General features: G+C 31.6%; 3 protein-coding genes across 14 annotated transcripts in view; all 3 read right to left on the bottom strand.

Moving 5' to 3' along the window:
* Positions 1-230: 230 nt before the first annotated feature.
* Positions 231-6,885, bottom strand: LOC131671763 (putative pyridoxal-dependent decarboxylase domain-containing protein 2). 2 transcript variants are annotated; one of them, XM_058948452.1, is made up of 12 exons: positions 6,687-6,885; positions 6,478-6,519; positions 5,939-6,109; positions 5,242-5,646; positions 4,852-5,133; positions 4,704-4,775; positions 4,174-4,410; positions 3,616-3,960; positions 3,260-3,545; positions 1,799-2,056; positions 1,393-1,478; positions 1,040-1,176 (listed from the first exon to the last, which is right to left on the bottom strand). In XM_058948452.1, the coding sequence occupies exons 1-11, from the start codon at positions 6,717-6,719 to the stop codon at positions 1,432-1,434; spliced, it is 2,178 nt and encodes a 725-aa protein (XP_058804435.1). In that variant the 5' UTR covers positions 6,720-6,885; the 3' UTR covers positions 1,040-1,176; positions 1,393-1,431. The 2 variants fall into 2 exon arrangements, with proteins under 2 accessions (XP_058804434.1, XP_058804435.1); XM_058948451.1 differs by lacking the exon at positions 1,393-1,478 and having other exon boundaries at positions 231-1,176.
* A 159-nt stretch (positions 6,886-7,044) lies between these two features.
* On the bottom strand, positions 7,045-8,405 carry LOC131671764 (large ribosomal subunit protein bL12m). The gene is made up of 3 exons (XM_058948453.1): positions 8,236-8,405; positions 7,643-7,880; positions 7,045-7,437 (listed from the first exon to the last, which is right to left on the bottom strand). Exons 1-3 carry the CDS (start codon positions 8,295-8,297, stop codon positions 7,192-7,194), a joined length of 546 nt encoding a protein of 181 aa, XP_058804436.1. The 5' UTR covers positions 8,298-8,405; the 3' UTR covers positions 7,045-7,191.
* Positions 8,406-8,520: 115 nt separating this feature from the next.
* The window catches only part of LOC131671762 (SH3 and multiple ankyrin repeat domains protein 2), a 55,709-nt gene continuing 51,084 nt past the window's right edge, over positions 8,521-13,145 (bottom strand). For 9 of the 11 annotated variants that reach the window (XM_058948440.1, XM_058948446.1, XM_058948448.1 and 6 more), the window contains one exon: positions 8,521-13,081. In XM_058948440.1, the coding sequence (XP_058804423.1) occupies positions 12,744-13,081 (338 nt within the window). In that variant the 3' untranslated portion in view covers positions 8,521-12,743. The remainder of the gene's footprint in view (positions 13,082-13,145) is intronic. The other 2 variants (XM_058948441.1, XM_058948447.1) reach the window with 2 other exon arrangements.

The following is a 13,145-nucleotide window of genomic DNA, read 5'->3' as shown; positions in this document are numbered from 1 at the left end:
GCTCTAATTCGAATTTGTCTCCCCGGCAATGATTGTCCGAGGCTCAATTTACTCATTCTCGCTCATTTTCGTTAATCGCGCTTGTATCCTTTCACTTTTTTCTCTCCTGCCCTCTTCTTTCTTTCTGCGGACGGCTGGATGCCTGTTAGTATTACATTTGAAATGTGCACATTATGTATATAGAAAAATTTTATAGGAACGGCAATTTCAATTTCGTAATAATTATTTTATTTAAGTAGCGATAACTTATTACAACAATTTTTCGGTATAGAAATATACGTAAAAGATTATTTTTCTATTGATTTAAGTATTAACAATTCTTTTGCATATTATAGGTGTTCACGTAGTTTTTTATCTTCACAAAGATAGATGAACACAATGCGTTAAATTTACTAAAATTATTGTTGATAGATAAGGCGGTACTTTTATAAATAGTTTGGATAGAAAAGGAAATTTGAATATTATTTTATGACTTACTTCAATGAATTTCATTTTCGGACAAAATGTATACAATTTTGACGTCAAGTATAAATTTTGTCGCTTTTTAATTCTGAATAAGTATTACTGAGTTCATACATTATGTATTGAGCTAAAATATTATTAAGATTAGAATGAAAAAGGAACTCACACATACATACAGCTCTTAAAATCACTGATAAAGGAAATATTTAATGTTGAAATAAATATTTACAAATGAAGTGATAAGTACCAGAGCCTAAAATATATTAATAACTTCAAAAAAAATTAATTTAACATATTTTCACAATATCTATATTAAAACATATCATTTAAGCTAAATCATGTTCACAAAAAACACAGACTTAAAAACTATATCCTGCGGTCGTAAACTTGTTGCGATAGAAGCTCGAAAAATCACTGGACATACAAATAGTTTAACAAATATATAGTAGGATTGAAAAATACAATTTAATGATTACTACGATCTCATTTCGCACGATTTTTCTTTAGCTGGAACTGAAATAGTCGTCGCTTGTAAACTTTTGCCGCTTTGCAGACTGGAATGACTCGAAGATCGACTGTGACTTTGACTTCCGGCGCCTACAGGAGTTTGTACCAACGGCTGCGGTGGAGTTCGTGCACCAGAACCGTTGCTTGTTGAATTTGGTTGTAATTGCATGTGGTACTTGTAAATGTTTTCAGTGCTTTCAACGACTCCTGAAACATATACGAATTATTTTTTTAATTTTTACTGTTAGTGATATTATTATTAATGACGTTAAATAAAAAGACTGTATGAAGGGGACGTCAATAAAACCTGAGCTCAAGAAAAATGTCAACGCTCTTTAACTCGCACAAAAACATCCGCATTACGTTTTGATTTTAATGCTCGGTAATGATTTAAATTGATAAAAGTTATTGAACGAAATATACTTGACGAAAAAACTGCTTCCAGGCGTCGTCTAATACTATTTACAAATGTATGGAACTTGTCCTTTCCACCTCAATAACGTCTATTCCTGATAACAAACAAAATTTTAAACAATAAAAAAAACATAATAACAAAAAAAATATTTAGATTTCACTGGTTTGTCAGAAAAATTTTTAGTTATTTAAAACATTTATACTGTGACTCTTTTGTTAATGAACATATTAGCTATTAATTATAACGTCAACTGTTAAATGGCGATTAACTTATACTGATTACACATTTACGTTAACAACATTTACATTAATAACAGAAAAAAATTAAAAAAAAAGACATTAAAAAAAAAATAAAATTAGTGCAGAAATGCAAAGCAGTGATTTCATGATGATTTCAAAATCTAATAATGCTAACCAGCTTGCAAGTTCAAACTTCGTCCTCGAACTCCACTCTCCTTCGCCGGTGGACTCCACCAATTGACAAAAGTGCCCACAACGGGTACATGCCTAAGTATCCCTTCTTGCCACAATTTCTCGGCGTTTTCACGCTCCAAATCCGTTTGCGCCGCTTCTATTCCACGCTTTACTACTTCCGACATTGTGTCCAAGAACTTGGAACTTGCTTCAACTTCTTGGCCTACTTGAAGAACTAGTGACAATAGCTCGGCTACATCTGAAACATATAACAATAAAGCATTTTTATTAACAAAAAAACATCTGACCTTGTTACATACGTCAAATTAATATAACTTATAACTAGTATCGTCAAGTGCCCTTCGCGCGCTCATCATTCATTTGTATTACTATTTAGTTTCGCGTGCTTGAATCAAATCGCAAATGCGAAATTAAAAATTCTAGAATACACCAGATACATCAAATAATTTTATGCTTTGGTATTCTAACATCCATCAATATTAATTTTTAAATAAAAATTCAATTAAAATTATATGTGTAGATTTAGTTGTAATTTCAAATCTAATAACGTAACAGAATTCGAGATATTTAGCTAAAGGTAATGGGAAGCGCACTAAGTTCGTTTCTTCTTTTCATTTTTTGAATAAATCAGTTGCGCCTTACAATTATATTTTCTTTATATTTACACATATGTTTGTTTAAGATGCAAAACTTTTTATATGATATCCCTATATCAATAAATATATTTTGTTGACAAAAATACTGGAAGTTAATTTCGACTCATTTGGAGCAGTACATTTCACAAACTATACTTCAAGTTTTTTATTTTCAGCAATTAGCAATAGTCATTTTCCATCTATTCATCCGTCACATTTTGAAATTTATATTTACATTTATAAATTTAATTTCAGAAAATTTTTCCAAGAAATTATACTGCACCATATTAGCCGAAGTTACTTCACAGTATTTCATATAAAACATCGATTTATGATTCTCTTTATTGTTGATTATATTTATTCGAAAAACTTGATAACATAAATATTCAATAAATTTATATATCCTGAAAATAAATCTAGTTTAAATGCATGAAGATTATTTTACCATTAATGGATGGTAACTCAAGCTATTTATATGCACCGATTTGCTACTTTTTCGACCAATTCATGTACATACTCATACATGCCGTTACAAATAGTAACCCACGTAATCATACTTCAACTAATCAGATCACGAATAAACTCGCATCATTTCCAGATCCATTTCTATTTTATAATAAAAAATTTTGATCACGTTACAATTATTTCTCTGATAAAAACAAACACGCCTACGTGCAGGCATTCTGTTATTCATGATTAGTACTTTTATGCTAATGTTTTTTTTCAATAATTGATCCGACATACTTCTCAATTACGAACAATCGATAAATAATACATTATTGCCACATTTCTTAAGTTAGAATTACCTGTATCGCGAGTGACCATTCCAAATCGTACGCAAGCAAGTCCATCCGCACCTTCGCCAAGTGAAAAAGCAGCATCAGTGCTTCGTAGCGTGTCGACCAATTGCGTATTTAAATGATTTAGTTCTTCCTTTGCTTGATCCGTCATAACGTGTACCCACGTCGGAGGAGCATATCTGACACCACCCAAACCTGCCCAACCTGGCATCTCAACTAGATGCAGCGAGTCATTCTCTTTAACTAGTCTCACGAAGGTCTCTTTGTGCTCAACTGTTGCAAGCAATATTTCCTAAAATTGATGAACATGCAAATATGTCATTCTCTATCAATATTCCAATCAAAAAACATCGTTTACTTACGATTTGCTGCTCGAGGCAAGCAACAACATTATCTAGATCTTCGGTATTAGGTGGACACTCAGGGCTCTCAAGAGGACAAATCCTAATAGCCACTCCATATTGCTCAATCTCGCATAATTCAATATCGACATTCTCAATGTCACGCTGAAGTATTTGACCCAACCAGGAATTGAGCTTATCAAAGTAAGGCGGTACACGTTGTATCTCTTGATTTTCTGCTTCAGGCGGTACAAATTGAAATACTAATGCACTTGCTACCACTTCCAATAGTTGAGGACCATTTATTGGATTGTTTAACAGCTCGAGTATCGTATACGAGCCCGTCTCGCCTCCTGGTTCTTGACTCTGCGAAACAAGATAAATTGTTTGAAAATATAAATTTTTTGGCTCCTAGTTTAACGAATTTCCCAAACTTTAGAAATAATAATATTATAGAAATTACGTCATACCAAAATACAAGTATGCAACAAGCATTTGAAAAACAAGAAAAACTAATTCTTAATATTTAAAATTACCGGTTAGTATGAAAAAAATATCAAATCGCGTAGACTCACTCACCAGTATTCTGATACAATTGAATTTTTTAATTTTATGGTGCAGGTCCTCGATGACTAAGAAACATTGCTTGAACCGGTTGACAATGCCATCGCGACCCATGGCTTGCAACACAGTCCACAGCGGCAAGGTAGGTAATCTTCTCGAAAACGAGTCCGTCATCAAACCGGATATTAAGGAAAGCGTAGTGTCCCTGGACGTAGGACGTGCACCTCGTGTATCTGTTAATCTGTAAAGGGTCTATTAATAGCATCAAAGAATCGAGTCAAGGAATATAAATAGCAACAGGCTGCGTAAATTTATCAAGTGATAAAGTCTGGCTAGTAGGTGCTTTGCATTCCATACAACTTTTATTTTCGAGCATTTGCTACTATACATCGTGTTTCCTTATTCTATTTTTTGTCTGCTCTTATTTTTGTTGCCTCTTTCGTATTCGACGTGTGTTCTTTCTTTCTCATTTGCAGACACGTGCAACGATCGTTGGAATTCCTCGATTTGATTTTTGAATTATTTTATGTTCTAATAAAGGATACAACTACTGGCAGTGACGGTATGCCCAGCCAAATTCCAAGTGGTAAAGTAATACTGTCGGCAATTTTCGAGGACTGAAAAATATAATAGCAATTCGACGATGATTCAACGTATATATTTTCTTTCAATCGATTTTATACATTTACTTACGAGATCTTTCGGCGAACTGTTAAGAGTTAAAGCTGCCAAAGAATCGCCCCGTAAATGCAGCCATACGTTATATTTATCACATATTTCGCGTAACCTAGTAATATTATCGCAATGTCCGGTGAGTACGGATCCAGCTTCTCCTAGCACCAATAAAGGAGTTACGGAATTCGTTTGCGAATCCTCGTTTAACCGTCTCTCTAAAGCCGATATATCCATACATTGTCGAGAACCAAACACTGTATTATTTGGAATAGGTTTTACACAATGCAGAGGCAAAGAAAGCTGAAATAAAAAAAATTATTAAGATTTTGTATTGTAAGCCTAAACTTTCAATTTTTTAAAACATCTGTTGTCATCAGTAATTCAAGATAAAGGACTATCAGAACATACTTGTTTACACAGATGTTGTACTATGCCAAGTGGTGCAGCCACTGAACTGTAAATTAACGGAGGTGAGCTGGCTAGTGCTGTAAAACCTTCATCTATATATCTTGGATACTTTTTGTGTAGAGCTAGTCGAGTAACTCTCACAAGTCCTTCAAGAGGATCTTCATGAAACGATGAGGCACAATCAACAAATCTAAAAATATGACTAAGCCACCTTGTGGTATCGGCTGCCAAACGACCAGCTAACCTTTGTGCATGAGGTCTGGATAAAGACATTGCATAAGCTGATATTGAATGAGATATCAGAGCTAATTTTGCTGCATCAGTAAGTAAAGGAAGATTTGTTAGTTGATTGGGTTCAGCTTTGCCATCTTCAACCACTGGACCATCTTCATACACAATCAAATCCTGAAATAATATTTGCTTTACTTTAGCAATATTTAATTATATAAAATGCATTTCAAAGATAATTATTCAATCTAATCTTCTACCCAGCTAATTAAAAACTCATGCAATCTTATTTAACACTTCCTGGGTTAAACATAATAAGTACAAAAAGTATGCAAATCAAGTTGATTTTCACAATAACTTTATTTATAAAAGCTAGACTAATGAAATTTCTCTTTCAATATAATATCAACTTATCAATAATCATGCTACATATTATAATAATAAATGATTCAACTTTTCTTTCAATTACCTGCAACAAGGTAAAAATATCTTCAGCATCCTTTGGATGGGATAAAAAACCTGAAGGTGTATTCCATGTACTACCTTCTGTATCGGTTCCTTTTCTCATAGATTCTTCTAGCCTTGAAAGTGCTTGAGATGCTTGTAATTTTAATGTCATGACTTCATTCTCTGATGGACCCTGATTAAAAAAAATATTATTGAATATGTCTCAAAGACCCTCCTTAAATTAACTAACATTAATTAATTAAAATAATAATGAAACTTCTTTAAATTTTAAATAGGAAATTAGAACTAATATTAATTACTATACTAATTAATTTGATCTATAGTTGATATTAGATCTAGATACATTAAATAAATATATCAGCTTATTAAAATTAGTAAACACACACTGTAATATGTTGATAACATAATCAGAAGTTTTTATCTAAAATAAGCCTTTATCAGAATCATAAATTAAGGTATTTGAAAAATTAGTGCATAATTAAACTTTAATCAACTACTAAATTACAAAAAAATCTAAGACATCATAGCATATTCCTTTACCAAAGTAGTTGGCGGTGCATCAACTTCGGCGCCCATAACGACCTGTCAAACAGTATCATTCGTTTGTTAGTGTGTACCCTATCTCGCCTATGCGTCGTATATTGTCGGCTACTGTTAGTGTTACATTTTTAACGATGCAATGGCGTTTTACCTGCGTGGTTTGGTCAACGCAAAGAAAGTGACAAAAAAATGAACAATTTTTTACATACCTCTGGAATGTTGTTCTGGATTATTTTCTCCATTGCAGCTTTATCTTCGCTGCTAGACTCTGCGGTCACCGTAGCACATTCGCTTATATCCGCGTTGCGCACCAAACGGGAATGAGGAGCAATATGAAAAGTTCAACAGCAATAGCCACGACATCGGACAGGTTCTCAGAGTTCTCTCTTATGGACGCTGACAGTGCCGTACCAATCACTTACGTAACCCGGATTTTATATATTAAGCTGGGTACTGACAGCATGAATCTCATATCACGGTATAATGTAAAATAAACGGTATTTTTATTATTAATTGATAACTTATCAAATAAAAGAAAACTTGTTGAAAATCATAAGACTTTTTTTAGGAATTATATGTTTTTATTTTAATAACAAATCAAGATAAAAAATCAACGCTCTTCATTATCTTGCCGTATGCAGAATAGGGCTAGGACAGTATGCAACATTAAAGTTTATCTACTTATAGTAAAAACTTAGCAGCTATATACACAATTTAATCAATAATAACTTCTCCTCCAACTTTGGCTAATATTTCTTTCAATTGTTCTGATTCTTCTTTACTGATATCTGCCTTGACAACTTGAGGTAAACTTTCAACAAATTTCTTTGCTTGTACCAAATTTGTTCCAGGAATCAAATTTTTTATTTCTTTTATTAATGGAACCTTCTGTTTCTCATCAAATTTTGTTAGTTTAACTGTGAATGAGCTTTTGACAACTTTGGGTGCAACTTCTTCTTCCTTTAAATCAATTAAAAGTCATAGATTAAGCAATTGTATTATAGAAATGCAATATAAGATTATGTTATTATTATAGCAACAAACCTTTTCCTTTGCATGGTAGCAAAATTATAAATTTATAAGATTTATAAATATAGTCATAAAATTTTAATTATAACCAATAAATTAAAAAATAATTATGAGTAAAATTAAATAATAACTTTACCTCTACTTTTGGAGCCATCATAAACTGGCTCCCAACAGGCATTGCAGGAGCATCGGGAAGATTTAGCCTTTTCTTCAGAAGATCACTGAGTTCAGCAACTTCCAGTAAATTAAGAGCAGTAATTTCTTGTGCTAATTTATCAATTTTTGGGTTCATAGGTTTTTCAGTTCCTTCTGGCACAGGAATAGTCAATTTTTCAGCTACAGCAACAGCTAGTGCTTCCTGATTACGCGGAATACTAATAAACACAGTATTTTTGTATTAAATGTCAAATACTTACATTACAAATATTATGTAAATTTTTAATAGTTTATATAAAATTACTATTTCTATTGGTTTGAATTCATTCTTATTGATCTGTATATTATTGCTTACAAAGTTTTTAATAGATATTGATGATATGCACGGCAGGTGTATTCCGTCAATACCAAACTAAATTAGTAAAATGAATTTATTAAAATGTCCTCACTGAACAATATTAAGCATAAGTTATAGTTTTTTTACACATAAAAACTTATTATACCACAAGTAAAAAGTAAGGTTAAATAACCTTCTCAGTAACAGATTTCAATAATTTATGTACTTTAAATTACCATTTATGAAATTGTCGCAGCTGGTGCGCATTTTTCTGCAACATTATTCGAATTGAATTCATTGTGTCTTTATTTTATATTATTTAAATATCAAAACTTATAATCGAGATAATCCGATCGTGCGAGCTCAAATATAGCACGAAAATGCGAGGACGGTCAAGGAACGTGACAGTCAAGTCAAAACTACTATAACATTCAAATAATTCTCGGTCATTATTTCATTTTTTAAATAAAGTTCGTTTAAAAAAATGAATAACGTGTACTTAAATAAACTGAAATGGTTAAATTAAATTTAGTGACTTGAAAAATAAGAAATTTTACGAATAAGATGAATGCTACTTTTGTTAGAAACATTATTTGATTATCTAAATTAAATAACATTTTATTCTTTCTTATAAATAAAAATAAATAAACGGATTAGGAGTTGAATAAATTATGAGACTGATATAAATTTTCAAGATTTTTTTCGCAATATCGAAGATACAGAGCTACTGAACTGTCGAGTACATTGCACTTACGTCAATTGTACATTTTTCATTAAGATGGAACTGTCAAACGTATACAGTAAAAATAATGAAAACAGTTAGATGGGCATGAACTTTGCTCATCTTGATTTTCTTAATTACAAATACGTATTTACTCTTTTTCTCTCTCATTTCTTTTATTTTTTAATCTTACTTGTTTACTTGTTCAACTTTCCGATAAATTTGAATATTAATGATATATTACACTACGTTTTGGCAGGAATGTTATTAACTATAAAATATCGTCCGTCGAGGGTGCTTTTTGCTTCTTTTTCAAATAAGCTAATCTCACACATGTATCAAATACAAAATAACAAATGCAAAATGCTCTTTCGTATTATTCATAGTCATCGCCGTAGATTGTAGATCCGATTGTTTTCCACACTTGTAAATAAAGAATAAACGTAGTAAATACAAATGCTAAGGTGGTGTTCAATTTCTGACACCAAAATAATATGCCAATTTAATATATTTCATCATACTTTCTGCTTCTCTTTATAATTCGTATAATAATCTTTATTACATGTAATAATATTCGTCTATTGAACATACGTATACGCGTCACGCGATACATATATATTGCTCTATTTTTCATATTAACTGGCTGGTAAAATTGTACTGACGGATCGATTGAAACGCAAAAAGCTACGAACAATAAGCAAAGCTCGAAAGTTTTGCTTGTTTCATCGAGCTTCGCGGGGACGAATGGAATTCAAGCAGATCTAGATTATAAAAACGTAGAGCGGTTTCACGGCATAAGCTTATCTCGTGACATTAGAAGCAACTTTCTGCAAATTATTTATATTTGGTTTTGAAAATCTAGATGCAATAACTTTCCATAAATAAGCGTGTAGCTATACCGGTAAAAATTCAGCACAAAAGGTATTCAATTCAGAATAAAAACATCGAGACATTACAAATGCTTACTTTTCTTTCTTTTCAATTTTTATCAACATTCACCCATTTAATACTATATATTTTAAATAACTGATAGCTACGAAGTAAAAACAATCGTTTGATGGAAGGGACAGAATTTTTGCTTCGAGCTCCTTAAATACTACTTTTAGGTATAATAATATTGATGCTGATAATAGTGTTTACAATTATTATAACTAATAATATAATATTAATATTAATAATAGTTAATTAAATATAAAATTAATCACCACTGAAATTCTTTGTTAACACATAGTAATGTTTTTAATATATACAATATAATATACTATTACTGCAATCCATTTATTTTGAGTTGTAATGGACTACGATTCGCTTTTCTCGATTGCACAAAGGATTTTTTCAAAGAAAAGAAGATATTTATACACCATATATACAATCAGAAATAAAATAATTACACGTTATTTTAATCGTTTCTTTCGAGCCCGTTCGACAATTATCTTAAAGAAAAAAAAAGAATAAGACGAAAAAAAAATAAAAGTGGGTGAAGTACAATATATGAACAAATTATTGATCGCCCGATCTTATTATTTAGAACATAAAGAAAAATCTAAAGATAAAATTTCTCCGTAAAATCGTATACATCCTATTTTACAAAGTTAATCAAAGATAATGATAATAATATTTATCTATATAATATTAAAAAGAGATACACTGCAACAATATCTCCCATTATCAATTTCTTAAATTGATACCTACATTTCGAATATCGATAATTCATTTTTTCGTTACGCATTATCAATTACATCTTATTTTAAAACACTATCAATTAAGAAATGAACTAATGACTTTGTGAAGAATTCTTGACGCTATACAAAATTACTTAAGCGTGGATCATCGCATTTGATTGCCTATTCACGCTGAAGGAAGAACTAAAATATACAGCAGTTTAATATATCTCTCAATTACAGTAATAATAAGGACAATAATATATACAATAAAATTTGTCCGCCGAGAATATTAATGTGAACCAAATTCTTTTCAAAGCTTCATCTTTATTCCTCTTTGATATCACTTTTTTTACTTTTACATATTTTCCACTTTGTTCCACTTCATTCTGGTGATATCAAAATCGGAAAAGCTACTAAATTCTAAGATACAATAAAGCTTATCCGATTACAAAATTATTTCTGTGATTTTCAATGGTTGCAAAGCTAATTCAATAAATATATAGGAAAGAATTTTCACCACTATCTATATAATGATCACCATTAATGAGCAAATGTTCTAACCAGATTATAAACTCACGTAAATCTGATTATTCATAAACATCATGACGGAAGCCGAGAGGAAGACGGATTCAATTTGTTTCAAAAATATTACTGATAAACTGATGAATGAACAATCGAGCGAAATGTCGAAAGAGCAAGGATGATCAGCGAATCCGGCAATTGGTATCAAGAAATTTGCTCCCATGTGAAAAATGCTGAAAAATGTGAATAATACGATCTTTTTGGATAAAAATGGAGGTGACGTGGATTACACATATTTTTATCTAAACCTTCATTGATAATATTACCATCTAAAAAGAATATCTTACTATTTGAATATATCGGATGCAAAAATTGGTTCACATACTACAAAGTGTAAATTTGAGTTTCGTTGTTTGAGCTACTCTTTGTTAACGTTTTTTTTTATTATTTTTATAAATCAGTGTGAGATTACGTTTCGCTCAAAAGTATAACAATGCCACTGATATTTTTGTTATCCATTGCAGTGATCATTTTGTTCCTTTATTTTATTTTCTCTTGTAAAAGTATTAAACACTCGTCGTATTTAATTATAGAAATTGTATGAAAAAAACAAACACCGCATAGTATTCCACGTGAATATTCATGCACTCAATGCACTTTATTTATAATTTATATCTGATTTATATATATCAAAAGTTGAAATATTTCAAATTATTATTTTAGCTAAGTTTGTTGTTGTAAAATTCATCGTTTTAAAATGCATGCCTTGTTAGGCCATTAAAATTTTTACAAAAGATTTTTTATTGCACCTCTATTAATTTGATTCTACATTTTTTAATTAATGTTTATTAGTGAGTATTTTCAAGATACCTATACCGATAAGTGGTTCGGTCGTCAGAATCAACAAATAAAAATATTTTTAACAAAAATCAGGATGTCATTTAACGTAGCTTAATAGAATCAATTATTCAATTAAATCTTATTTAATTAGTTTATATAGATGACTTTAAATTTTACAATAAATTTCGTAAATTATTCAACCAATATATATTTGACAACGAACAGCAAAAAATACAAGCAAAATGTGTGCATTTTTTGATATTTTAATTTACCATGGATTCAAAAAAACTACGTCTTTTTCATCCAATATTGAGTTAAATTATTTTTTCTCAATTAAAAATAAAGTCTGAATACATATTAAGTATTCTAAATAGAAAACAAACGTATTATTTTTATAAATTCCTGTACCACCTATAAACAACGTCCATAAACATTTATCAATGATTATAGTTATCAAATTCTGTAGAATCAAATTATTTATGATAGTGCTGAATTCGGTTACATCATACTGCACGTATCTTATCTATTAATGTAGTATCTTCATTATGTGTACAACTAGGAGTAACAAGAGTTTTTGTTTGAATCAGACAGACGTGTTAGTTTTTCGAGCTATAGCGTGCATTGAGAGCAAGGTATACTGTGTATGTAATTGAACTCTTCTTTCAACATTTTGCTGCCAAAACAATTCCTTCGTTGAAATCTGAAAATCGCAGTAAACTTTCCTATAAAACAAAAACAGAAGGCGAAATTCATACATGAATTACAAGTTTGTCCTTGACTTTCAGACCCCACCGACTTTCTCTACCAAGCGCATTTCCTATGTAATTTTGACACCGAAGATCCATCCGACGGTAATCCTATACGTAAGAAACTTTTACGGAAAAAAGAGAGACTGCAAAGCGAATCCGAACAGTTAGGCGAATGAATAATCAGTGTCAAAACTAAATCTATGCGTACTTTAAACGTCAAGCATCTCCTTGCCCTCGAATCGGCTTTCTCATTGGGTGTGTAATCGACCGCTCGGCGGTTTCACTTGGCTGGCGTTACTTTTGGGCACGACCCCGATTATCTTAACCTTCTGCTGGAGCTGTATCTTGCCGTTGTCGCAAAACTGCGGCGGCGGCGCAAATACAAGCTCGTCACCGCCTGCGGCGATCACCGGCGTTCCATCCGCGTTGAACTCGGGTGGTGGTGGCACAAATAGCTCGTTACTCTGTTCCTCGGCGTCAGCTTCGAGTGGCGGTGGTAGTTGGGCCAAACTCACGGCGTGCCTCGTCAGCAGACAGCTTGCCCTCTTTTGTTGAACCACTATCGTGCTGCTCTCTTTCTCGTGAACTGTAACACGATCGGGCATTGATTATCTTTCCCTCTCGCCAAGAGCTGTTATGCCAGATAATTG

This window comes from Phymastichus coffea, unplaced genomic scaffold, assembly GCF_024137745.1.
Source record: "Phymastichus coffea isolate CEN01 unplaced genomic scaffold, Cenicafe_Pcof_1.1 PCOF00134, whole genome shotgun sequence".
Lineage (NCBI taxonomy): Eukaryota > Metazoa > Arthropoda > Insecta > Hymenoptera > Eulophidae > Phymastichus > Phymastichus coffea.
Note: the sequence above shows the minus strand (reverse complement) of the source record. Positions and strands in the feature narration are given on the sequence as shown.

Excerpts from the sequence above, each read along its gene's own strand:
- LOC131671763 (XM_058948451.1), bottom strand. The coding sequence starts at position 6,719 with ATGGAGAAAATAATCCAGAACAACATTCCAGAG. Across the intron at positions 5,647-5,938 it reads ATATTTTTACCTTGTTGCAG|GATTTGATTGTGTATGAAGA; the intron begins GTAATTGAAAGA and ends ATATTATTTCAG. Across the intron at positions 5,134-5,241 it reads TACAACATCTGTGTAAACAA|CTTTCTTTGCCTCTGCATTG; the intron begins GTATGTTCTGAT and ends TTTTTATTTCAG.
- LOC131671764 (XM_058948453.1), bottom strand. The coding sequence starts at position 8,297 with ATGAATTCAATTCGAATAATGTTGCAGAAAAATGCGCACCAGCTGCGA. Across the intron at positions 7,881-8,235 it reads CTGCGACAATTTCATAAATG|TATTCCGCGTAATCAGGAAG; the intron begins GTAATTTAAAGT and ends TGTGTTTATTAG. Across the intron at positions 7,438-7,642 it reads TGATGGCTCCAAAAGTAGAG|GAAGAAGAAGTTGCACCCAA; the intron begins GTAAAGTTATTA and ends ATTGATTTAAAG.